We start from the raw sequence: 25616 nt of genomic DNA on the forward strand, positions 1-25616 counted from the left end.
ATGTTTAAATACATTTTTATTTCCATAGATTTATCTTCAAGCAACGCTATATGTCTAGGCCCGAATGTCATGAGAACGGAAAAGATGTAAAAAAAAAAAATCTTTAATCGATTTTTTTTCAACTCGAATATTTATATTATGTGGCTGAGCTCTGCGCAAGATGTTCTGCTATTTAAAAATATATTATTAAACGGTCAGTATTGAGTTATTCATTCGTACATCTTAGTCGATTCTCGTAAAACTCTAAATGATAAATGAACATTCTTATGTACGGAAAATAATTAAAAATAATGTATTATTTATTTTGATCAAGATAAACGCTATTATAAAAATCAATTGAACTAGAATAAGTGTTTAATTATGATCATGTTTTTATTTTTAATATTCTTTAAGAATTTTCTCTATCAATTTTGGTATTATTTAGTAAACTGTCTTTTTAAACTATATCTCAAGCTTGTAAAAATTATCTATGATATTATGATAGCCGCACGTTATTTGCGCACTTAAGCGTTTGCTCACGGACTGTAAAACGTTAGCCTGTGCAAAACACGATTTACATTGTTTTTTTTTTTTTGCATACCAATTTTATAAATTATTATCATTTTGTTCCCACACAAATTAATACATAAATTCAAACAATATCTTTAAGCGTTGCCTTGTTTTGACTTGTGCAAAAAAAAAGTTAAGTGTAGCCGGACCATTATATACCCACTAAAGAATGTTCAATACATATTATTAAAAAATAATCTGTTACCTGATAAAATAAAAATCTACCTTTAATATAAATAGAGAATCACAAGAAAAATATTAAATAATGGTACATCACTAGCCTCAGAAATCAATTTAACGGGATTGAACCAAATCAAGTTTCACTTGTCGAGAGTTGGGCTAATATCAAATGGTCTCGACGATTCCCTTCCGTTTAAAGCGCGGTTCGCTTGATATGAACGACGTTTCCTCTGAAGACGTACTCGTCAGCTTTGGATGCTGTGACGTGCTGGGTGCACTCTGGAAATAATAATTACTTATTAAATCATTATAAATAAATAAATATTATACAACATCACATATATTACTCAAATCCCAAAGTAAGTAGCTAAAGTACTTATGGAAAATCAGAAGTAACGACGGTACAACAAACACCCAGACCCAAGACAACTTAGAAAATTAGCTTTTTCTACATCGACTCGGCCGGGAATCAAACCCGGGCCCTCGGAGTGGCATACCCATGAAAACCGACACACTAATCGACCAAGGAGGTCGTCAAATTAAATAAGTACACATTTTAAGTAACAATTTTAAATATAACTTGTGTATGTGATGTATGTATTTATAATACTAGGAACACCACATATTCAGGCTTTCACCGTGGTGAAACTTTCAAAGACTTTAGTATTTTAATAAATAAGAAAAAAAAATACAAATTCAAAATTAGAATTATGAGTTAACTTTTATTTTATGCGTTACTTGAACCTATTATTATATAAAAATACTTAATTACAAACAATTTTATTATATGTATACTGCAATACATTAACAACTTCTAATATATGTATAATGTTAAATTACTACATGTATATGAATAGAAAAAAAGCACTGATATACAATGCCGACTAAATGCAATATTATGCTGCATATATAATATCTATAATAATATACTTTAAATGTATTTTATAGTTTTTTTTATAGCACACAATAAACTATTACATTATGTTATTTCGCGCATGCGCTGCTAAATGGTTACACTGGCAAGTGAGGTATTATTTAATATTTATTTAAATAATGATAATATGAAGATAATAAATGTTATAATGATATAACTATATAAATATTAATTTTGTTATTGATATGCGTTAATGATAAAGCATGAACTTTACTCAATAATTACCTCACTCTCCAGTATCGCCCTCTAGCGGCTGTAAAACGAGAGTATGCTTTGACACACACGATAATAAAACACGTAACATAGCATGCTCTAAAACAAGCTTAAAGGTAACATTAGTTCCACATTTTTGTTATTTTACCTTAACCAAACTCATGAGGTGATTGTGAAGTTAGATTAGTGTGAATAGGTCTCAGGTTCGATCCCAAGCCTTCGTAAACTCATACCCACTTTTAGTAATAGCTTTTGACTAATCGTGACGATTTTCCCATCAAGGAAAATCGTTCCACATTGGTTTACATTCAGTACAGGTTAATAGTTTTTTTTTCTCAATACTGACCTTGGTCTTCTTTTTTCTTTTTTTTTATGGTATAGGTTAGCGGACGAGCATATGGACCACCTGATGGTAAGTGGTCACCATCATCCATAGACAATGACGCTGTTAGAAATATTAGCTATTCCTTACATCGTCAATGCCACCAACCTAGGGAACTAAGATGTTATGTCCCTGGTGCCTGTAGTTACACTGGCTCACTCACCCTTTACACAACACAACAATACTGAGTACTGTTATTTGGCGGTAGAATAACTGATGAGTTTGTGAGTACCCAGACGGGCTTGCACAAAGCCCTACCACCAAGTAAAATCATTTAAATGACATTTACATACAGACAAAACCAATGATGCTTGGATAATATTCTGTTGTTAGTGAAATGTACAGTGTGTGTTGCGTTAAAGACAATAAAAAATTCCAAAGAATTTTAATAGTAAGTCAGTTCTAACTGATATAACGATACCAGAAATAACATATGAAGAAGTTATCCAGTTCGATTTTAATTCACTAACAAAATTAATAGAATTTCAGAAACACAACGTCACACACACAAACAAACTTTTATAACAAATCACATAACACGACGAATTAATACAATAAAGTACGCATACCTTTGAAGCTTAATATTTAATATGTGATTATTCTAAACAATATGTTTTTTTAAGAATATCTTACCTGTTGTGAGCTTGTAGAAGGTATGGCGGCGGCCAGCCCTGACGTTTTCCTGATATCCTCTAGCGGTATTTCTTCCGAGCGCGCCCGAGGCGAGCCCTCGCGTGACGCGTGTGCGCTGCTGGTACGCGATACACTACTGAACGAAATTAAACACATTGGACATTCTAGAAAGGAAAAAACATTCGAGACATTATAATGATATTAAATTACATCTTAAAGAAATTGTTAGAATTATAAAAGTAAAATAAAAATTTTAACAAAAAGAAATACCGACTTCAAACAAATCACTATTTTAAAACAAATGAATACGCACTAAAAGTAATAAAAATAATAGCGTATTCAACATATTTTTTAGAGTCCTCCTAAGTAAAATGAAATGAAAAATATTAGACTACTTAAAAGTCGATTTACGATTATACCTATAACGTAGTTATAGTTATTGGTATATTTGGAGCCGGTGTCAGCCACAGTGCCCTTGCCCCAACAATCAAAACAAAGAAGCGATACAAGCCCCTTGATTGATCCAGTATATTATTGTATAAAAGGTAATTTATAAAAACAAATTTGTTCTGTAGGGTTCTCTTGGCTGACACCGACTCCAAATATAGCCTACTTATAGTGTCAAATGTTGTGATTTCGACGCGGCGGCAACGATTGTTGTGTATGATTTCAAAAGAAGCCGCCGGCGCGTGTATCATAACCATGTACTTCCGAAAAACGGCAAATTTCTTTGAGAAGTAAGTACAAAACCTGTGATGCGGCATTATCAAAGTGCCGACGATTAAAACATAACTATGCATGCACTCAGTTTGATTTTAATGGATATTTTTTATTCGCTATGTAGGTATTTTTATGGTATTAGTCGTAATGCGCATAGGTTCAGTTTTTCATATTCTTTGATACAGTTTTTTGCGTCTCATAGAATTCCTAAGCGTACCTATACACCGAACTGGTATACCTAACTACTCCGTGAAATAGCGCTAAGTCCTAGCTACAAGACGCAAGAGTCTTGCAGTCTTGTTCTTGCTTAAGTCTTGCACGGTCAGTCTTGGTCTTGGTCTTGCTAAAACTATGCGGTCTTGTTCTTGGTCTTGGTCTTGCAAAAACGCAAGAACAAGACCAAGACTGCAAGACCAAGACTGAATTTGGGCAACACTACTCGTGAACAAGACATTCGTAGACAATGTCGAAATATCGAGCTCCACCGAACAAAAATAAAAAACATGGTAAATATCCCGAAATTAATAACTTTAATAATAAAAACAACCATGTTCATTTAAAATCTTATATAAAATAAATAGAATTGCAATATCACACATTTTTTCTTCAGAGGAACAGTTTAACGAATCACTCGACAAGTCGCTCACGTGAATTTTTATACAATATAAAACACATCAACATTTTTCAGTTATAGAGATGATGTATTAATAATATAAAAAAAAACATTAGTCTGTAAAGACCTGAGATGGCACAGTGGTTAGAACGCGTGCATCTTAACCGGTGATTGCGGATTCAAACCCAGGCAAGCACCACTGTATACATGTGCTTAATTTGTATTTATAATTCATCTCGTGCTCGGCGGTTAAGGAAAACATCGTGAGGAAACCTGAATGTGTCTAATTTCAATAAAATTCTGCACCATGTGCATTCCACCAACCCGCATTGGAACAGCATGGTGGAATATGTTTCAAACCCTCTCCTAATGGAAGAGGAGGCCTTATCCCAGCCGTGGGAAATTTACAGGTTGTTACTTTACTTTTTAAAGTCGGTCGTGTCATCGTTGTTTCCGCGATAACGTACTACTAGGACTCATCCGCCGTTAGTGTGGACGAGAGATGCATTACAGGCCTAAACTTAGACCGATCGTGTCTCTCTATCGCTTGTTTCGCCTTCTCGCTCGCACGCTCGGCTCAGACGGAACGTAACAATAAGTCATGCTTTTACATGCGTGCATGTTTATCGATTTATAAATCATTCTCATCAATACAAGATTAAACACGACTAAGAACTAGCGCGCACGGGTGATTTTTGTCACGGTGACTGTTTCGTCACTCTTGTCGAGTCCATGAATATGTATGGAGTTGCGCGCACGTTACGACGTGACAATTGGGTGACATTTGTGTCCGCTAGCGACAAATTTGTCACTCTCATCATCAGGATTGCGCTATCTGCACTTTGACTGCCGACTTTGGCGTGGGCAAATGGCGTTACAATTTTTTTTTTTTTTTATGGTATAGGTTGGCGGACGAGCATATGGGCCACCTGATGGTAAGTGGTCACCATCACCCATAGACAATGACGCTGTGAGAAATATTAACTATTCCTTACATCGTCACTGCGCCACTAACCTTGGGAACTAAGATGTTATGTCCCTTGTGCCTGTAGTTACACTGGCTCACTCACACTTCAAACCGGAACACAACAATACTGACTACTGTTATTTGGCGGTAGAATAACTGATGAGTGGGTGGTACCTACCCAGACGGGCTCGCACAAAGCCCTACCACCAAGTACAAGTACAATCTATACAAAACGTAAACATTCGTGAAGACGATACTGATAATGATGTTCTAATAGAAGAAGTGGAAAAAAGACCAGCTCTTGATGATAAAAAATTGAAAGAGTATTCAGATATTCACGTGATAATTAAAGTCTTTTTCTGCTGTGTCTCACGAGTTCACAGAGAACCACCGTCTCTTTGAAATCCATAGTGGCAAATGACACTTCGATTTCGAAAATGTTTTGTCACTGTCTCTATTAATGAGCGCACTCCACTTTGGAAACGTGACGTGACAGTGACAAACACTTTAAAGTCACCGTGACAAAAGTTACCAGTGCGCGCTAGTTCTAAGTTTACGAGCTTGGACACACATATTTTAAACACATGACGAGCGAATATGAAATTATTTTATCACATTAGAGTAACTAATAGTAAGAGGTTTGTTTTGATTCTTTACAAAGATTTGTAATTACGATAACGTCATAATATTAACATATTTGATATAACATGTGACTTAAATATAGTACGACACAACATAGATGTCGCATCGGAAAAATTCGTAAAACCGATCACATCCGAATTAAGTACGCTATACCAAATTATCAATATTTATTTCTCACGCGAATATGCACAAACGTAATATCTTTGCACAAACGTAATAACTTGTAATATCATATGACCTAATATATTCGTCAATTTGACGCGTCGATTTACATGCACTTGCTGTCTCTGACGCGTGAATCTATAGCGACGAATAGCGTCGAATGGCGCGATAGGGAGCTATTTCTATTGGTCGTGTAAATCGGCACTAATCGGTTTTATTTTCATTCCATTGCATTTTCCGATGCTACATCTAATTTGTGTCTTAAGCTGAAACCGCACTTTAGCGGGCACTAACTTAACCGCTATAGCTAGCGGCGCGGCGCGGCCGAATGTAATATACTCAGTTCGAGTTCAACTAGCAGCCAAACAAGACGACGCACGATGGACGAGGAGAAATTGATATCGATATGAATTTTTCTTTTGACATTCTAAAAATAGTATGAAAACGAACGGTGTCTTTCAAGAGCCGTGGAAAAAGTTTGTGGTATTCTCCATCTTTGTAGCGAGAACGTGGGATGTCATGTATCCATGTAGATTTCATACATTTCCTTTTCTCTAATTTTTCTGCTTCTTCACATAGTAAAGAAACCGCGATCACTTTTTCAAAAGTTTCGTCCATCTTCAATGTCGTCTAGCTACGCACTGATTAGTGAAAAAGCCGCAATGCAGTCTAGTGCGGTTAGGCGAGGCCGCTCCGCGCCGCTAAAGTGCAGTTTCAGCTTTACTATACAATCATATTTTGTCGACGGTACATTTAGACGCTGGATTTGTTATATACCTTTCTCTGCTGGTGGTACGCTCTCGGTACACAACGATCCCGTCCTTGAGCACGTGTCCGCTCGGGCGACGCAGGCGACGCTCTGTGTCATCCCCGTCGAGACCTAGAACATATTTCCATACATTTCATACATCTAAAAATGCAACACAAAAACAATAAAGATCGAAATAAAACAAGATTTACTTGGTGGTAGGGCTTTGTGCAAGTCCGTTTGGATAGGTACCACCCACTCATCAGTTATTCTACCGCCAAATAACAGTACCCAGTATTGTTGTGTACCGGTTTGAAGGGTGAGTGAGCCCGTGTAACTACAGGTACAAGGGTCATAAAATCTTAGTTCCCAAGGTTGGTGGCACATTGACGATGTAAGGAATAGTTACTATTTCTTACAGCTTCATTGTCTATGGGTGATGGTGACAACTTACCATCAGGTGGCCCATGTGCTCGCCCGCAAACCTATACCATAAAAAAAAGATTATTTAAATATGGCTTCGTGGATAGCAACCATATGGATAGGTGGTCATCATCTAGACACGCGGTAGCGCGTCAAGCCAAGTTCTAGTAAGAGAACCGGCGAGCAGCACCGTGTGTAATTTTACACGAACCATTTGGAGCCACTTTTAACCCCCTTATAACTCCAAAACTATTTGACGTGTCAAATTTGGCTCACATATTTAGATTTGCAAGATACATATGCACTCCACATTTCATAAACATATCTCAAACGGTTGTTTAGATATTAATGTCCAAAAATCGTCATTTTTATCACTGACTGACCCTATAGATCAAAACTATTTCCCACTTCTAGGTGTCCTAGAAAGTTCAAATTTGGCATACAGGGAGATAATTAGGCGAATATAAGGGGAAAAATCTGAAACTGGTAAGTTTTTATAATTTAATTATAATTTTTTATTTTATTAGTTCTATTAGTAACACTTATATACTTGTAGTGCCTGCAACTGTGATAACTGTGAAAAAAATTATGTAAGAACCTTCAATTAAACTTATGTCTTCACGTGAATATATAACGAGTTAAAAACTACCTTTACTTTTTTTATCCTAATAGTTTTATTTTAGTATTTATATAATCGATTTTCGTATTTATTACGATATTAACTGGGATTCAGTATTGATTATATTCAATATTTAGCTAACATCAATGGTGCCAAACCATAAAATAAATAAATAATAGGCTCTCGGTACACGGCGTGCGATGCGACGCTGGAGCAGAGGAATAGGAGCGTTTCGATAAAACGTTGACACAAACGTGTCCAAGCCAGTGGCAACCGCGCTCATTAGAAATATTCCAATGCCTTCTGATGGAAGCTGTACCTCGAGTAAGTTTCGATACTTCATGCGTTAATAACGTATTGTATTCTCGAAAACTTGAAAACGTAGTATACGTTTACGTTAAGACCATAAAGATCGTCTAGCTATTCGAAATATACTACTCCAAAATATATATTTCATAGGTTCCTCTATATTTAGTAAAGATCAGGCTGACGTTGGACTCTCCAGAGTCAAAATCTTAGATGGAGTACATTTCATCAATTTAGACCCAAATCAAATGAAGGCACAAGAGAGCTCAAAGGTAGAATATAAACGTCTGCGCACATTATACCGCCCGACTTAGTCAAATTTAATGTACACAAAAATCGCGTAAAAATCCGCATACTAAATGGGCAATTCTTCCAAATATTTCAATGATACAAAAAAACTATAGAAAATAACACAAAATGACAATTATACCCCGTAACGGATACAAAAAAGATGTTTAACGAAAACCATTTGGTTTTTATTTTACTAGATATAAGTACGTCCTAATAATTTATGCACAAAAAGTAATGATATCCCATCAAAAACATAAATGTAAAATGAGAGCCAAGTACAATATTAATGTAATAGGCCTTGGTTGTTGACTTCAACGACAAAAGAAGTGAGTGGCCAGTCCTGAATGTATTAATAACAGAAAATATAATTTATTTCCATAACTTAGGGTAATATATCTTAGTCTAAAGGCTTGGCTAGTTCTCATTACACATACATTTATGTTTTTAATGGAATATATTCTACTTTTAAGCAGCAGTATTAAGTACTGTTTGAGAGATGTGTTTGTAAGGAAACCTGCATGTGTCTAATTTCATAGAAATTCTGCCACATGTGCATTCCACCAACCCGCATTGGAACAGCGTGGTTGAATATGTTCCAAAACCCTCTCCTTAATGGAAGAGGCCTTATCTCAGCAGTGGGAAATTTACAGGCTGTTACTTTACTTTTAGATATATCTTTTGCTCAAGACACGTGAGGGGTCGTGCTGTGGGAGGGCGGGGCTTACCCGAGTGTCGGCGGGCAGCGAGGGCGGGCCGCGCGAATAGCGGTCGGTGACGCGGCGCGGGCGCGGGCGCGGACACGCCGCTCACTTCCAGTAGGCGTCCGATCTGCTGCATCTTCTTTTGCCGAGACTTCGTCCGACCCTAAAGACGATTCACGAAATCTCATGAAACATCGTATTTTTTTAATAATTTAACTGTACGTAATATTATATACGCATTACTCGTGGATGTATTATTCCTTTTATATTTCTTGCATCTGAACCCCATTACCGATTTTTCACATTTTTGTTATGAATTAGTTATTAGATCAAGCATATACAATAGCAATAACAAACGTAAAATTGTTGACACGTTTTAGATTTGACAATAAAAATACTTGTAAGTTCATATGTTTTTATTTTTAAGTCAAGCCTAAAAGAGGTTAGCAATATAATTCTGCAACATAATTATTTATGTTACGAGCAATTTCAACAATTATATAATTCTAATGTTTCAAAAGTCACCAACATAAAACCATTAAGGGGGCCGTCCTTACGGAACGCTAAAATAGCACTTACTAGTTTTTAAATATCTGAAAACTGGAGCATCGAATATGGATAAAAAATTACATGCAGTATCTTAATAGATATGTCTCAAGTTTTACATCTTAATATATATAAAATATACATCAATAACCTAGCATATTCATCGCCAACATGACTCCAAACACTGAAATCGACCTTTTTTATTTAGCTTTACTGAGATATTTAGCTGCTAGTTTATTCATGTATTTTTGCTTAAAAAGGGTCTCAAAAGTGCAAATAATAAGTTCACCACATTACATTTTTATTATATTACACAATATTTTAGTATTTTTTATTTAAATATTACTTACTTTTTTGCATTCGTCGTCCATACATTTTAGTATGGAGAAAATCATTTGACGGTTTTGATTTTTTATTCGACATCGCTGTCAATAAATCTTCAGTCCCTCCCCAGAGCTCAAGGTGAGAGCACGTCAATTTTATTTCGAGCCGAACATTATAATTACGCGAAACGTCTACGCACACATAGACAAGCGAACATAAGGGTGGGGCCCGAGTGTCGTGGGACGCAATTGTTAATTTTTACTTTTATTTATTTATTTATTTAAAAGGTACATCAACATCACAAATATTCAGCACTTATAAATAACATATAAAACAAAAAAAAATTAGGACCTGATATGAGTGACAATTACAGATGTACACAACATTCACACAAAGAAAAAAATAAAACTTATTGTCTACCTGTTGAATTTAAGTAATAATTAAAAAAATATATTAAAGAAAAATCATAAGACCTAAATAATAATAAACAAAACAAATATGTTAAACCACAAATAAAAAACCACAAATGAAAAATAGAACAATTATATCTTAGGAACAGTACAGTGATAAAATGTGACTACGGACGAAATTTTTTATTGATAGATTTTATTCTTAAATCTGGGCAAGGCATCAGAAAATATGTCAAGATGCGGGATCTTGAAACATAGTTGGTTGTACTCAGAGCAAAGTCTATTCATAGGACAATGTTTGCCGACATTGGTGCGAGAGACCGTTGTATGAAATATTTTATAAATAGGCTTTCTAGGAGGTCTAACGGGTACTGAGATGTTAATGTACGACAGAAGGTGCTCACTTTTGACTACCCCGTTAATAATTTTATATAAAAATATCAGGTCATGCATTTGCCGACGTTTAGACAAGGTTTCCATTTTAAAGAAATTTAAACGCGTGTCATATGGTGTTCTGTGTGATAATCGACTGCAATTAAAAGCAAGAGATCTGAAAATGCACGTTGTAAGTTTTCTATTCTCTTTGAATGAACTGTATACGTGGGGTTCCATACTTGGGACGCATATTCAAGAAGACTTCGTACAAGAGCATTATATAGGGAAATCTTAGTATTACTGTCAAAAGCTTTTGTGTTTCTTTTTATGAAACCGATCATTTGTGATGCCTTCTTGACTATGGTTTCAATATGAGTAACAAATGTGAGTTTTTTGTCGATTATAACCCCGAGATCACGAACGTCATCAACTTGTTCAACCGATTCTCCATTAATTGTGTATTCAGCTGGACAAGCGTTTATTTTCATTTTTGTAAAACGAATGTGGTAACATTTTTTTGGATTTAATTTCATATTATTGAGTGCACACCAATGCTGAATACCATTCAAATCTTTTTGGATTAATTGTACGTCACAGCATGATTTAACTGTCTGATATATTTTAAGATCATCAGCAAAGGGGAATATTTGCTATGACGTATGTATTGAGTGATATCATTGATGTATACTAAAAACAACAGTGGACCCAAGTGAGAACCCTGAGGAACTCCTGATTTAGCATAATATACGGCTGATTCATACCCTTTAATAGTTACTATTTGGGGACGATCGGTCAGATATGACTTAAACCAATTTAAAACAGGACCATCAAAACCAATTGACTTTAACTTTTTAACTAAAATTAAGTGGTCTACTTTATCAAAAGCACTGCTAAAGTCCGTATAAATGACATCTACTTCACGTCTTGCATCTAATGATCAGGATATATCAGTAACAAAATTGGGATATATCATAACTTTTCAAGGAATCAGATGAACTGAACAAGTATGATTGCTAATCGGTTAATGTTTAACTTATCATTGCTTATTAGTGCAGTCATTTCGTCGAAAAAAAAGGCAGATAAATGACAATGAAAGGCCATGAATTCCGGGGCGCTCAGGCCGCCATCTTGAAAAAATGGTAAAATTTGTTCCCGGCAATAACTCGGCAATCCGATGAGATTCGAAAATTTTTACGAGAACCTTTTTTGTACCTTTTTTTGTGCTCTACAAAGATATCTTAATCATTTTCGCGTTCGTCGTTATCGTCATCATCGTCGTCATCGTTATGAAAATGTCGATCAAAAAAGTCAAAAACTCAGCAACAATTTTTGTTTTAATTTTTATTTTTGGTCATAAATATCGAAAAATTTGTATGATGCATTGCGTAGCTCGATCGCCCGTTCGCTGGAATGGATATTCGAGTTGTGGAGATCATGTTGCACAAGTCTCGTGATTTTGTAGTTTGTCTGAGCCCTATCTGATGAAGTAGATGGTTACCTCGTCGCTCCTGCATGAGCTGCAGAGTCTCTGCTGAAGGAATTTCTTGCCTTCAACTCGCAGAATTCCTACCACTTGTGCAAGTTTCTGGTCAACGTCGTTTGTGGCTTCCAAGGCAGCGAATCGGTTGCTATCTCCGGCTTGAAGCATGTTAGGTCTAAACGTAGACTTCATCAAATAGGCACGTTCAAGCTTGAAACGAATATCCAGAGTGCCTCGTACGAGTTGGTGATCACTTCCGGTATTAGACCCGGTGACCAAAGAGACATCTCCTAGTATGCGTCGCTTGTCCTTTATGATGAAATCTATCTAATTTTTGGTCATTGCGTCGGGGCTTTGCCTGATATGCCTTGGTACATATTTTCCTCTTCATCATCTGAAGGTGTCTTGTTGGGTGCGTAACCTGTACAACTTTGAAGAAGTACGCAACCCCTGTCAACTCTCTGGAGATTTCGACAACGTTATTAATGAGATTTAAAATTAACATGTCTATTTTTATCATGAGACTCATGCACAAGACATTCGTAGATAATGTCCAAATATGGAGCTGCATCTAAGAAACATAAAAAATATGGTAAATATCCCATTTGTATTGAAGTTATTAATGAGGTCCTCAGCACCAGAAACCCGGTCCCGCCTTGAGATTGTTGGTTTCCCTCCCTGAAGTTCATAAGAGGACCCGAATCTAAGTGATTTTGTCCTCTCCCTCTCTTCGGACTTCGCAGATACCTCAAAGGTATTATCTTATATATTTCAGTTCCTCTTCCAGTTGCACCAGATGTTCATCAAACCTAATCGTTTGTTAATACGATAAACCTAAACCTAAGTTTAGTTGAGTCGAGATGGCCCAGTGATTAGAACGCGTGCATCTTAATCGATGATTGCGGGTTCAAACCCAACAAGCACCGCTGATTCATGAGCTTAATTTGTCTTTATAATTTATCTCGTGCTCTGCGGTGAAGGTTAACATCGTGAGGAAACCGAAGAACAGCGTGGTGGAATATGTTCCAAACCTTCTCCTCAAAAGGAGAGGAGGCCTTTAGCCCAGCAGTGGGAATTTACAGGCTGTTGTTGTTGTAGGGTTAGTTTGTTTGTGGGGCCGTTCGTAACACGGAGTTTCTTGGCAGAGCCTGCCCTACTGTTACTGTGGCCACCGCCGTAATCAAGAATAGTATAATAGTGGAGCCGTGGACATTTTGGTCCTTCTTTTGGAGTAAATGCTATACTCGCCAAGCTTGGCTTTCGGGCTGGAAATCGCAGGGCGCTCACGCATAGGTAACTATGTCTGTATCACTTATTTACGCTGTTTTAGATGTTCATCCTACCATCAATCGGTCGCCAGGGTCGCCTCGTAGATCAGGGTGCACCACATGCAGATGTGGATGACTTGGGGCACTGATATGAAGTTGCGCCCCTTTAGGTACACTTTTACGAGTAATTACAGAAAATCACAAATCGCAATTCGGCATTTGGATACATGATTTCAAGCATCTTCAACTTTTAAAAGAAAAAAAAGGATTTGCATTCTGAATTTACCTCTGTAAAATCTTAAATATTAATGTGCAAAATTTGTAATGTCGGATTAGAAATGCAAAATTGTGATGATGAAAATTGTGGAAACCTGAATATAAATGAGACTGCTGTGTCTGGTTTTATGTCGAAAGGTACTGGTTATGCTGGATTAAAACAGGTTTCTGCTTATCTTGCAATACCCTGTAAATCTAAAAACCTGTACGATTAATGTTATACATGGAATGGAAGAAGCTGCACAGGAATTTGATTCAGTGTTACTTGACGTCGCAGTAGACATTAACGGAATACCTGTGATCACAGTAGTAACTCATACATGCTCGTCTAACAGATCATACAGAAAAAACTACACGGCTCTATCATTTAATCAAAGTCACTCTATCGTCATATATTTTTAAAATTATATTCCAAACTATTATTATATTTCTCGGTTGACTTAACTGGAGAGTTTTACTGCTTTGAAGCCGCTGTTTTGTGGAGGATTTGCTGCCTCACAGTTGCCTAATTTTTTTTTCTAAATTCCAAATTTAAAACGAACGGTAACTAAAATACCATTGCTCATGATGTTGATGACGTTAGTCTGCTTAATTCTTAAATATTTAACTGCTTTATTAATACATTAGTTAGTACATAGTGCTAAGCAAAAATGTTGATATACATTCCTCTGTGTATTGATGCTTAGTACTTTTTATGAGCAGATCCCGTCAACGGCCCAACCCCTTTATTTTTATATACCTAATATAAAATAATTTTAATTGAATTATTTCATAAAAAGCATTTTCTTGTGTTATTGACTTGTTTAACCAAGACAAAGATTTTTTATCCCCCATAACACCAAAAAATTTGTTTTATTTTTTTGTAAATGTATTATTAGTTTTTTCTGCTTCTGATTGTAATTTATATAAAAAAAAATGTTTTAGATATTTTATTCATATCGCTGTTATCGTAATAATTGTCAAATTGTAATATTTTTTGTGGTTATTTAATAGATTTTATTGAAATGAAAAAAAAAACAATATAATTAATATATGCTTCCGTTATTTTTCTTTATTAAATATTAGTAAGTGATTATTTAATGTGTCTAAAATATTCTCAAAATAATAATTATTTATTTAGAAGCAACAAAAGCAGTTGAAAATCTAAAAATCATTAGGTATATTAGGCATCTTATTGCACTCGGACCGCACCCTTTGCTAACAAACAATTTAAAATTGATTTTGCGAGTGACAACCTCATAGCTAATTACATTGCTCGTATTTAAATGTATTATTATAAATCCTACGTTGTGAATGCGCAATGAAAATATAATTTATTCGTTGCATCGACAAAAAGCAACTAAGTATTTCAGGGGATGCGTACGATACACCGAAAAATGCAAATGTATTATTGTAAAATACCTATGTGTGTGTTCGAAAATAAATTCCCACGCTTACAGACTGCGCTCTTAATATAAAATACGAAATAAATATTACCTTAGTCAGTCTTTGTTTTGCAGCCATACTTCGGATGTGGTCGTCGAATTTGAACTTGGCTCTCAAAAGAACCGTCCGAGGCAGGGCTCCGTGCGCGCCGATTCGCGGTTTGTGTATTGTTAAGTGTAAGCACCGTGGATCTTCTTTATCGCCTTGGATCTGTGATGAAAATTACTAACTAACGACTTCTCATTAATACATATATATAATAAACTAAAGCTACCTCAGTTTGACGCGGGTGTAAATTATTATTATTATATAAAATTATGAAATATAACTTAAGCCCTACAGCGCTTTAAAATTTTGTAGCTTTTTTCCAGTCTTATTTTTTAATTAGATCATAAGTTCTGAAAATTTGGCTAATTTACATACAAACAAAAACAATTGAGTAGATAATAATATTATTATCTTTAATTAGTAACACGTGTAGTGTCATCGTATATAACATATTTTAATTAACTTTCTATGTTTGTTTAAATTGTTCTTATAACTTTTCGAGGTTTAAATTACCTCTAAATCCTGCAAGCTGCCGACAAGCTTAGCAACGCCCCAGCCGAGCCTTTGCTTATCCGGCTCAACGAGGATCACTTGGATATTATCAACGGCGAGGAATCTGTGATGCCATGTTCCGTCTTTCTGTGTTATATCGCAAGATATAAGATCCGAATCGTCTATAAAAAAATAAGAAAACTGTTAATAATACCGTCTAAGTTATATGCTTACTCGTCAGTATTACTATTATTAAAAGAATAGTTTTAAATTTGTAGGTTGTCCTGATATTATATTGGTTATTTGAGAATCATATTATTAATGCAAAAGTAACTCTATCTGTCTGTCTGTCTGCCGTTCTTTCATGACCAAACCGAATTTGATGAAATTTGCTATGAAGCGAACTTGACTTCCAAGAAAGGACACAGGCTAGTTTTTTGCCCAACACATGACAATCAACACCCTATAGCGCAAGCGAAGCCGCGGGAGACTACTAGTATTAAATAATATTGCATATAAACGAATGAACCGTAAACTCATTTTGAACCAAAATTTAAATAAAAACCCCTCAACTGAAGTTCAGTCTATGGAGTATGTCAAACGACATTATTGTATCATTGGCAGTCTAGCGACATAACATTTGATTGAGTTCTCTTGATACATTATTAAATAAAAATATTACACAAAAACAATATAAATGAAGCTAAAATTGCTGAAAGAATATACCAAACTTCTAAATATAATTATAATATTTTGGAAATTTAACTTGAGTTTCTTATATGGCTTATCAGTAATAATAGATTTCTTGTAATTATTATTAAATTGAAATGTCGTATCAACTTACTGAGATCCAAAGTATCTCCAACGGGTACGAATGGGGCGGGGTTAGCGAGAGGCAGCTGAGTTTCTGTCTTCCCGGCTAATTTCAAGTATAGATCTCTTATGAGGAAGAACGTCCTTATAGCACGACGGGCTCTTTCCATCTGTACGTAATGGAAATAAATCATACTTTAAACCTATTTATAGTACGACACAACATAGATGTAGTATCGGCAAAATTCGTAAACCGATCATATCCGAATCGAGTACGCTATCCCAAATTATCAATATTTATTTTTCATGCGAATATGATCTTTACACAAACGTAATAACTTGTAATATCATATGACCTAATATATTCGTCAATTTGACGCATCGATTTACATGTACTTGCTTTCTCTGACTCGTGAATCTATAGCGACGAATAGCGTCGAATCCCCATTCGAATTCGAAGCTATTTCTATTGGTCGAGTAAATCGGCAGTAATCGGTTTTATTTCAATTGCATTTTCCGATGCTACATCTAATTTGTGTCGTACTATACCTATCTTCACCCATATAAGCAATGTACGGTATTAAATTGCATATAATATCATAAAATGATCTACGAAATAATTTACTAAATTTAATAATTAATAAACACAGTGTAACAGGCACGAGGATCGTAACATCTTAGTTCCCAAGGAAGATTTTTCTTAAAGCGCCAAAGTCTATGGCCGATGATGACCACTAACTGTAACATTGCTCTGTAGCTACTTAATCAAAAAAGAAATGTTTTAATAAATCTTTGAAATGTACCTCTCCACTGGGTAATCGTTTTTCGAATGCAATCCCAGACATTGGCGTGCGTGTGGGCGGTAAGAGTATAGCTGCGTCCATACACAGCCATTCCACGTTCAAAGGACGTTTGCTCATCTCACAATATCTATTAAAATAAGTAATAATATAATAATAAATCATGTTAATAAGTGTGGAAACACTTAGTTAAACTATCACCGAAGCTTGAACTGAACATAAGCTTATCAAACATGAAGAATTGTCACACCATCTTAATTTGACAGGATAATAATGCATATAAAGATTTATATTTAAATAAAGTATTGAGTATTATCATATAGAAACTTTTGTTTCTACTTATGTAAAGTTCAAATTTTAGAACTTATTAATTTTATCTGTGATTTTAGTAAACAACAACAACAACAACAACAGCCTGTAAATTCCCACTGCTGGGCTAAAGGCCTCCTCTCCCTTTGAGAAGAAGGTTTGGAACATATTCCACCACGCTGTTCCAATGCGGGTTGGTGTAATACACATGTGGCAGAATTTCTATGAAATTTGTCACATGCAGGTTTCTTCACGATGTTTTCCTTCACCGCCGAGTACGAGATGAATTATAAAGACAAATTAAGCACATGAATCAGCGGTGCTTGCCTGGGTTTGAACCCGCAATCATCGGTTAAGATGCACGCGTTCTAATCACTGGGCCATCTCGACTCGATTTTAGTAAACATTTTTGGTTAATTATTTTTGTTACCCTAATTATAAAAAGTAACAATTAACGTACAATATTCTATACTTGCATATATTCTACCTTTACAAAGACTGCTAACTTATTCGCAACTCGCAAAACCAAAACAATAACTAGTATGTAAAAAAATACTCACTCATCTTCAAACATATCCAGGAATATGTCGTCGCACTTGTAAAAGTTACGCGCTAACGCTGCGGCTCTTCCTCGCAAATTATCTGCAGTGGAAATATGCCTCGGGCTGGCAACACCAGTGCTGCCCTGCATAGCTGTTCGCAGCAGACGAATAGTTAACTCGCAAGTTACAAGCCGTACTTTAGATGCTGAAATAGATTATTAATAAATAGACTATTTATAATGACTATAGTAAATCGCTTCCGAGTGCGTGTGTGTGTGCGTGTGTGTGCGTGCGTGCGTGCGTGTGTGTGTGTGTGTGTGTGTGTGTGCGTTTGCGTGCGTGCGTGCGCGTGTGCGTGTGAAGAATTGGAACACCGAATCTACTCCCTGGGTACAATAAAAGTCCACAGAATGAGGGTGGGGATAGAAAAATTAACTACAACCTTCGTAATAGAAAACAAACTAGATGTTACATGATATTTATATACATAAGAATTTGTATAATCAATATAAGTGATTTTAATCATTTACATTTAGCCCAAAACAACGGGTATTTTTCGGTGCTACATCTATACATACATACACAATATCTTAACTAAATGAGCTGAAATAAATATAACTATCTCTTTCTTACATTAGAGTATAATGTAGTGAATACTGTTGAACAGCACTAATTTATTCATTTATTGTAATAGTTACACCATCGATTTATCACAATACACTTAAAATGTATATTTGATGTAGGTAACATTCGAAGTGAAAGTTATAGATGTAAAGTTGATATCACATAATATGAGCACTAATAACAGTACCTTTAATTTACTATGAAAAAACCCATACAAACTCACCAGGCTTACAACTCAAATTCGCTATAACCATTAGTTTGGAAATGAAAAGCGCGTTGAAACTATCAATCATCCTCTGCTCAGATTGACTACACTCCTCCGTATCATCACTTGATGTGGATTCTTGTTTTGAATTAGAATTTGTTGGTGCATTTGATTTGCTAACATCATCTATATCGGGGTATAGCAATGTATCCAGTAGTTCTGGATTTACACCTATAAGGATTAAAGATTATATGAAAATCATATCGAAACCTACATGTATATAGATTTCAATCTGATCACGTGGTCTCATGTCAAGATGGGTTATTGAATAACACTATTAGCAATGTGGTATTTACTTGGTGGTAGGGCTTTGTGCAAGCCCGTCTGGGTATGTACCACCAACTCATCAGTTATTCTACCGCCTAATAACAGTACTCGTTCTTGTTGTGTTCCGGTTTGAAGGGTGAATGAGCCAGTGTAACTACAGGCACAAGGGACATAACATTTTAGTTCCCAAGGTTGGTGGCACATTGACGATGTAAGGAATAGTTAATATTTCTTACAGCGTCATTGTCTATGGGTGATGGCGACCACTTACCGTCAGGTGACTCATATGCTCGTCCGCCAATCTATAACATAAAAAAAAATGTAAAAAATACTTCTAAAAAACAATAAGGCTTGAATCCACCGATTTTTATGTGTTAGCAACTCGCCTCTACTTCGCATGTTTGCATCTTATTTATAAAAAAAAATCTAAATTTTTATACAACAAATATCAGCCAGGGAACGTTCTTTTTGGTTCCCATTAATTTAGAATCGGTGATATCTTCTAGAGATAATTTGTTTTATTTTTACATTAAAATTGAGAACATCTCAGCTAAAATACATGATATAAATATAATATACCCGATGGCAAGAATAAATTTTTGATTGGATCATTAGTTACGGACAAATACAGATACAAAAACACAAATACATAATAAATTCCTATTAAAAAATTCTGATTAAAAAAAGTTTATAAAAGTGCCTATATGAGTCTTTAAACTATCTGAATGTTCATTAATACGATACGATAATATATTATTGTGACTATCAATGAATTGTTTATTCAAATAAAAACTGTAAAGTTAAATTATTAATTAAAATGTCCAAGTTATATAGTAAACAACATATCTTACCCACTGATAACCAGGTCAGCAATAAAGAAAAAAAAAATTATTTAAAAATGCGTTTGCGGAACAAGATTACACAGAGTATAAATGTTAACATCAACTTCACATTATCTTAATATAATATTATCAATCAAATTTTATAGACAAAACAGTATTCTATATTTAAAAAAAAAAATAATTACCTTTATTATTTATTAAAGCATAAAGCAAACACAGCGCAAAAAGCGCTTTATAATCGTTTTCACTACAATCTAAGGAATCCAATATTGTTTTCAGAAACGGTCTTTTGTCTATGTTCTTCGCTTCTCTTTCTAAAACATTTTCAACGGTTGTAACGCGCTCAGTAGAACTTGTTTTTGCGCCTAACAACTTTTGTTTTTCCTCATCAGTTATATTATTAAAATCCGACACAGCCTTTGAGGAACTCGATTCAATGCCGGAATCGGGGAGAGGAGAATCGGGCATATTTTCTTTGACGAGAGTTACTGAACTAACAGATTTGACAGTTTGAATTTGGGTCACCAAATCTTCGGTGGAATCGTGAGCGATGCTAGACGTTTCGCTTATATGAGACGTGGACGGGAGAGAATTCGAAACCAACTCAGGATCGAGATCACAGCTCGAATGATCGGTATCATACCCAAACGATTTAGCACCTGCAAATTCTGGGGTCGTATAATCTCTCTCAGAGCAAGAAGTGTTTTCCAACGCCTTTTCCAAACTCAATTGCGGCTTCGAAAACTCTAATTTGACGCTCGACTTTGCGTGACTCACATACACGTCCAATATCTTAGTGGCGCCCTCTTCGAATACTGACAAATTTGATTGTAGTATTATCCAAGCCAGAGCGTGGACTATTGGGCCGTGAGTTATTATTAAGAAAACTTGTGATAACAGAAAGAGAGCGACAACTGACGACACAGATGGCTTTGTTTCCTCTTCAGATTCGTGTCTTTGCATCGGATAGTTCAGTCTCGGGGGCGTGTCCGAACTTTTCCCTGTTAATATCGCTTCCAGATTCCTCGTAATAACTTCGATGCTTTGTAAATGGTCTCTGTTGTAAGGAGACGATGTAACGGGACGCTTCGTCGATTCCGATGTTAGGGAATAAATATATAAGGGTATCAGGAGTTTGTGCAGGAGGTGCTCGGTTAATACGTCATTGAGGTCTGGAATGTTTAGACATAGGATGTCGTTGATGTAGTGTAGGTGGTCCAAATGTTCGGCCACTAAATCGGCAAGTTTCTGTTGAGACTGATGGCTGAAAAATTGTCGAAAATAATTTGTTTACTAACTAAAAATCTGAAGTCCAAATTCATAGAGGCTTTAAAGGTCTACGAGATATATTTTTCTATGGAAAAAATCACGTATACCACCACAAAAATAGTTGTTATGTCCCGATATGAAGGTCATAACTGGCTCTAACCGAGCTCGTGTCATTACAGGCACAAGATACATAACATCTTAGTTCCCTTCTCTTACGGAACCGGTAAGTTATATTGGTAGTTAATTTTTTTGACAGTGCCGATCAGTGGTAGTGACAGTGACTACATTTATCAAGTTAATATTTCATAAAAAATACTGAAATATGATAAAATTCCAAAATAAAATAAGATAAATAAGATACAATTAAAACAATAAAAGTCATTTCAATGTTGTAACAACTCCATACTTTATATGTATGTACATATATAATTTACTGGAGACATTATTGAGACATTATTTTAATTAATTAATCGATAAATATGATTTATTACTGTACAAAGAGAGCTAAGTATTAAATTAAGATAAATTAAATTACTCACTCAGCATCGTTTCTGACACACGCGTCTAGTTCCAGTATATGTTTGCCGATAAACCACACAAGGTTACTGAAGTATGGAGCTGCAGTCCTGTGTTGAAATAAAAACAGTTACATTTACACCTATACTAATATTATAACAACAACAACAACAGCCTGTAAATTCCCACTGCTGGGCTAAAGGCCTCCTCTCCCTTTGAGGAGAAGGTTTGGAACATATTCCACCACGCTGTTCCAATGCGGGTTGGTGGAATACACATGTGGCAGAATTTCACGATGTTTTCCTTCGCCGCTGAGCACGAGATGAATTATAAAGACAAATTAAGCACATGAAACAGCGGTGCTTGCCTGGGTTTGAACCCAATCATCGGTTTAGATGCACGCGTTCTAACCACTGGGCCATCTAGACTCGATAGTATTATAAACGCGATAGTAACTCTTGTCTGTCACGCTTAAACGGCTGAAGCGATTCAGATGAAGTTTGCTATGGAGATAGTCTGAGTAGCGAGAAAAGGGGTCTATCAAACCTAACCTAACCTAACATCGGACGACCAATATAAAACTAAACGGAAGCGAAATCGAGGTCGAGAACATGAATAATATAATTTATACTAATATTAAAAAAGTAACTCTGTCTGGCTAGGCTAAAGGCTTTAGATTTGAAGTCTTCTAAGGACGGACACAGGCTACTTTTTATGTTATTTTTGCTAACCCCGGTATTTGACGGCCGGAATTAAAACTTAGAGAAGCTGGGGGCGACAACTAGTAGATAATTAATTAATAAACCGAACCAATATTTTTAAACTGAGAGACAAATTACTAAGTATTAACAGCTAAATTGTTGCTAATCAAATCGTAATTTGACTAACAACAAGAAAAATATAAGATAGACTATAAGATAATAGTATAAATAACAAAATTTTATATTAATCATAATAATTATTGTTACCTATCCCTGATGAAACGCAGCATACTCGCATCTTGTACTCTGTACACATTAAGAGTCAACGTACGAACTGCGATTCTAACCATTGACTCTGGATGATTGAAAAATTTTATAGCCTCTGTGTAAAGAGGAAAGTCCTTTGTATGCTGTAATAAAAAAAAAATCAGAATTAAATTAAAGTATATGTAAATTATTATTATAATATTTTGATCATATCTTAATGCCATTGTTAAATCCTATTATGCTTTTTATCAGATGGATAATGGAGGATATAAGGTACTTTGATTATTATTTAGAATATATGTTCCTTTCTACAAAAATATACATTGCTCTGTTTGAAGTAAAAAATGGAACAACTCAATTCATATTTAATATGGATACATATTCAATTCGTATTTGTAATTTCTTTAGATTATATTAATGTAATTTGTTTAATTTTTTTAAAGGTTTTACAAAGTGGCTTGTTTATAAAATATATATGCACATTCTGGAGTCACCATAAACAAAAAAGAAAATAGAATAGCAAAGATCTTAATTAAAACAGTGTTATTGCCACTTGTAAGAAGAGAAAGTTATTAAGTATAACAAAATATATATGTAATCATATTTACATATTCATATATAGTGTATGTTATATAAATTCAATAAATAATTACATTTCCTAGAAATTATTTCAACATAATTTATATGTGTATAAGTTACTTAACCCATAAAAATGAACCATTTGAATGATTAGAAAAGCTTTAGGCCCTTTAATGCTGATATATTTTTGCTTTTATAATAAGAATTTATTTCAAACATATAACCATCTATATAAAGATCCATATCACATATTTGTAGTCTTACAATAGTTTCATCCTCACTTGTTCAAACATACTATCAAGTAGTGAAACCTCAAGACATATACATATACATTGGAAATAACGAAATATTATTACTATATGAATATAAAACTAAGACTAATTTATCCTTACGGTCATAAAGTTTTCATCAAATAATATCACACATAAAAGTTGTGTGTGTGTGTATCAAATATGAATTCTTCATACCTCATTATAGAAGAAGTGTATAGTATGATTATTCAATTTAAGGCTTAGCGTCTTGAGAAACGATATATAATACGCCATAACTTCCTCATCGGAGATGTCAAACTTATGAACTATTATCGAGTTAACATGATTGTTGCTTAATAAATAATCTGAAATATAAATTATTATTATGTATACTGGCTTTCTAATTAATGTAAGATATACAAGATAATGTTAAGCAGAGCTGGTGATGATTGTTAGACCTATCAAGCTCATGAATCATTTCTAAAATTGTTTTTTACTTTTCAAGAAAGAAGGGACATTGCAGATATTTTTAAATCAATTATAAATACAGATTTCATGCAAAATTAAAGGAATTTCAATTTTGAAATGAAATTAAATAAAACTCATATATTCTTTTAAATGATTTTTTGATATTAATGATATGGTAATTACTTACATAATGATGTTTCATTTCTTATGTTTTCAAAGAGTATGTTTAGTGTTTGTAACAACTGAACACACACATACGAGGAGCCTCCACATTTTTGTCTCATAATCTTCAAGAAATACGATAACATATTTTTTTCTAGGAAAAAACTGTAATAATAAATATCATAACAATAAGTTTAAAATTTATTTTGAGACTGTTGGTATTAAATTTATTAAAAATACATAATACAAAACAAAGTTTATTAATGTATAATGTTACTAATGTTTAAAGCCATTACCCTAATCTAATATCTAAACTCAATTTTTTTTTGTTAGTAACCTTAACATATGATTACTGTTCACTTATTATTGTCTAGAGAATCAATTAACCTTGAAAATATGATAAATAGATTTGTACTCAATACACACAAACTTGTTACTTTAGTTTTTTGTGTGAAAACTTAATTTTATTTGTTTAAATAATACAATACTTACTCAAAAACGGAACTGTCGTTTTGATCACCCCATATCAAGATTTCTGCTATGCACCGTAAAGATTCCACTAAGATACCTCGATTATTTTCAGACACAGTTGTGTTTTTGCAAAGTATATTGTGCAAATATTTTAATCTTTCTAATGAATGAGGATTTTTGGGTCGACCCCAGCCACCTCCGAACCAACTACGACTTCGAAACATTACGGCACTAATTCCTCACACTGTTTAGGAATAAATCAGAAACATTTTACTCATAAAGTTTGGTCAAAATATACGTCACAAATGAGCGCACCTTCGCATGTTTTGAAGGACAGTCTTAAATGTCTTCTTAGGATACGTAAACTGATATCAAACCCGATTAACTACATCTGCCTAATGGTTTATTGTTTTATTTTCATGTTTCTTGTTATTTTAACACTTCCCGTTCGTACGTGCTTTTGCTAATCTAAATTTGACAGCTGTTTGACAACACTGTATGAATTTGCGTTTTGATATTACAAATTATTAGGTAGACATCATATCCTTAAATGTTCTTAATTAAAAAAAATATATAATTAAATAAATGTGTTTTCCATCTGCTTTTTGATATATAAGAATATAAAAATTATAAAAAAAAGAAGTTTTTAAACTATTACTTTTCCATTTTCATTGTTCAGGCTTCGCATGTTTTGATATATAATCTTATCATATAAAATATATATTTTGACATATTAAATAGTC

At 34.5% G+C, this 25616-nt stretch overlaps 1 protein-coding gene across 1 annotated transcript; it reads right to left on the bottom strand.

The window, feature by feature from the left end:
* Positions 1-750: 750 nt before the first annotated feature.
* On the bottom strand, positions 751-25354 carry LOC124529743 (protein CLEC16A homolog). Its single transcript, XM_047103645.1, has 16 exons — positions 24895-25354; positions 24428-24567; positions 23989-24137; positions 22943-23085; positions 21998-22084; positions 20375-21453; positions 19039-19251; positions 18210-18396; positions 17344-17470; positions 16572-16710; positions 15749-15909; positions 15239-15397; positions 9108-9246; positions 6773-6875; positions 2892-3027; positions 751-1008 (listed from the first exon to the last, which is right to left on the bottom strand). Exons 1-16 carry the CDS (start codon positions 25095-25097, stop codon positions 895-897), a joined length of 3279 nt encoding a protein of 1092 aa, XP_046959601.1. The 5' UTR covers positions 25098-25354; the 3' UTR covers positions 751-894.
* Between the last annotated feature and the right edge of the window lie 262 nt (positions 25355-25616).

The sequence above is a fragment of the Vanessa cardui genome, chromosome 5 (assembly GCF_905220365.1).
Source record: "Vanessa cardui chromosome 5, ilVanCard2.1, whole genome shotgun sequence".
In the NCBI taxonomy this organism is placed as follows: domain Eukaryota; kingdom Metazoa; phylum Arthropoda; class Insecta; order Lepidoptera; family Nymphalidae; genus Vanessa; species Vanessa cardui.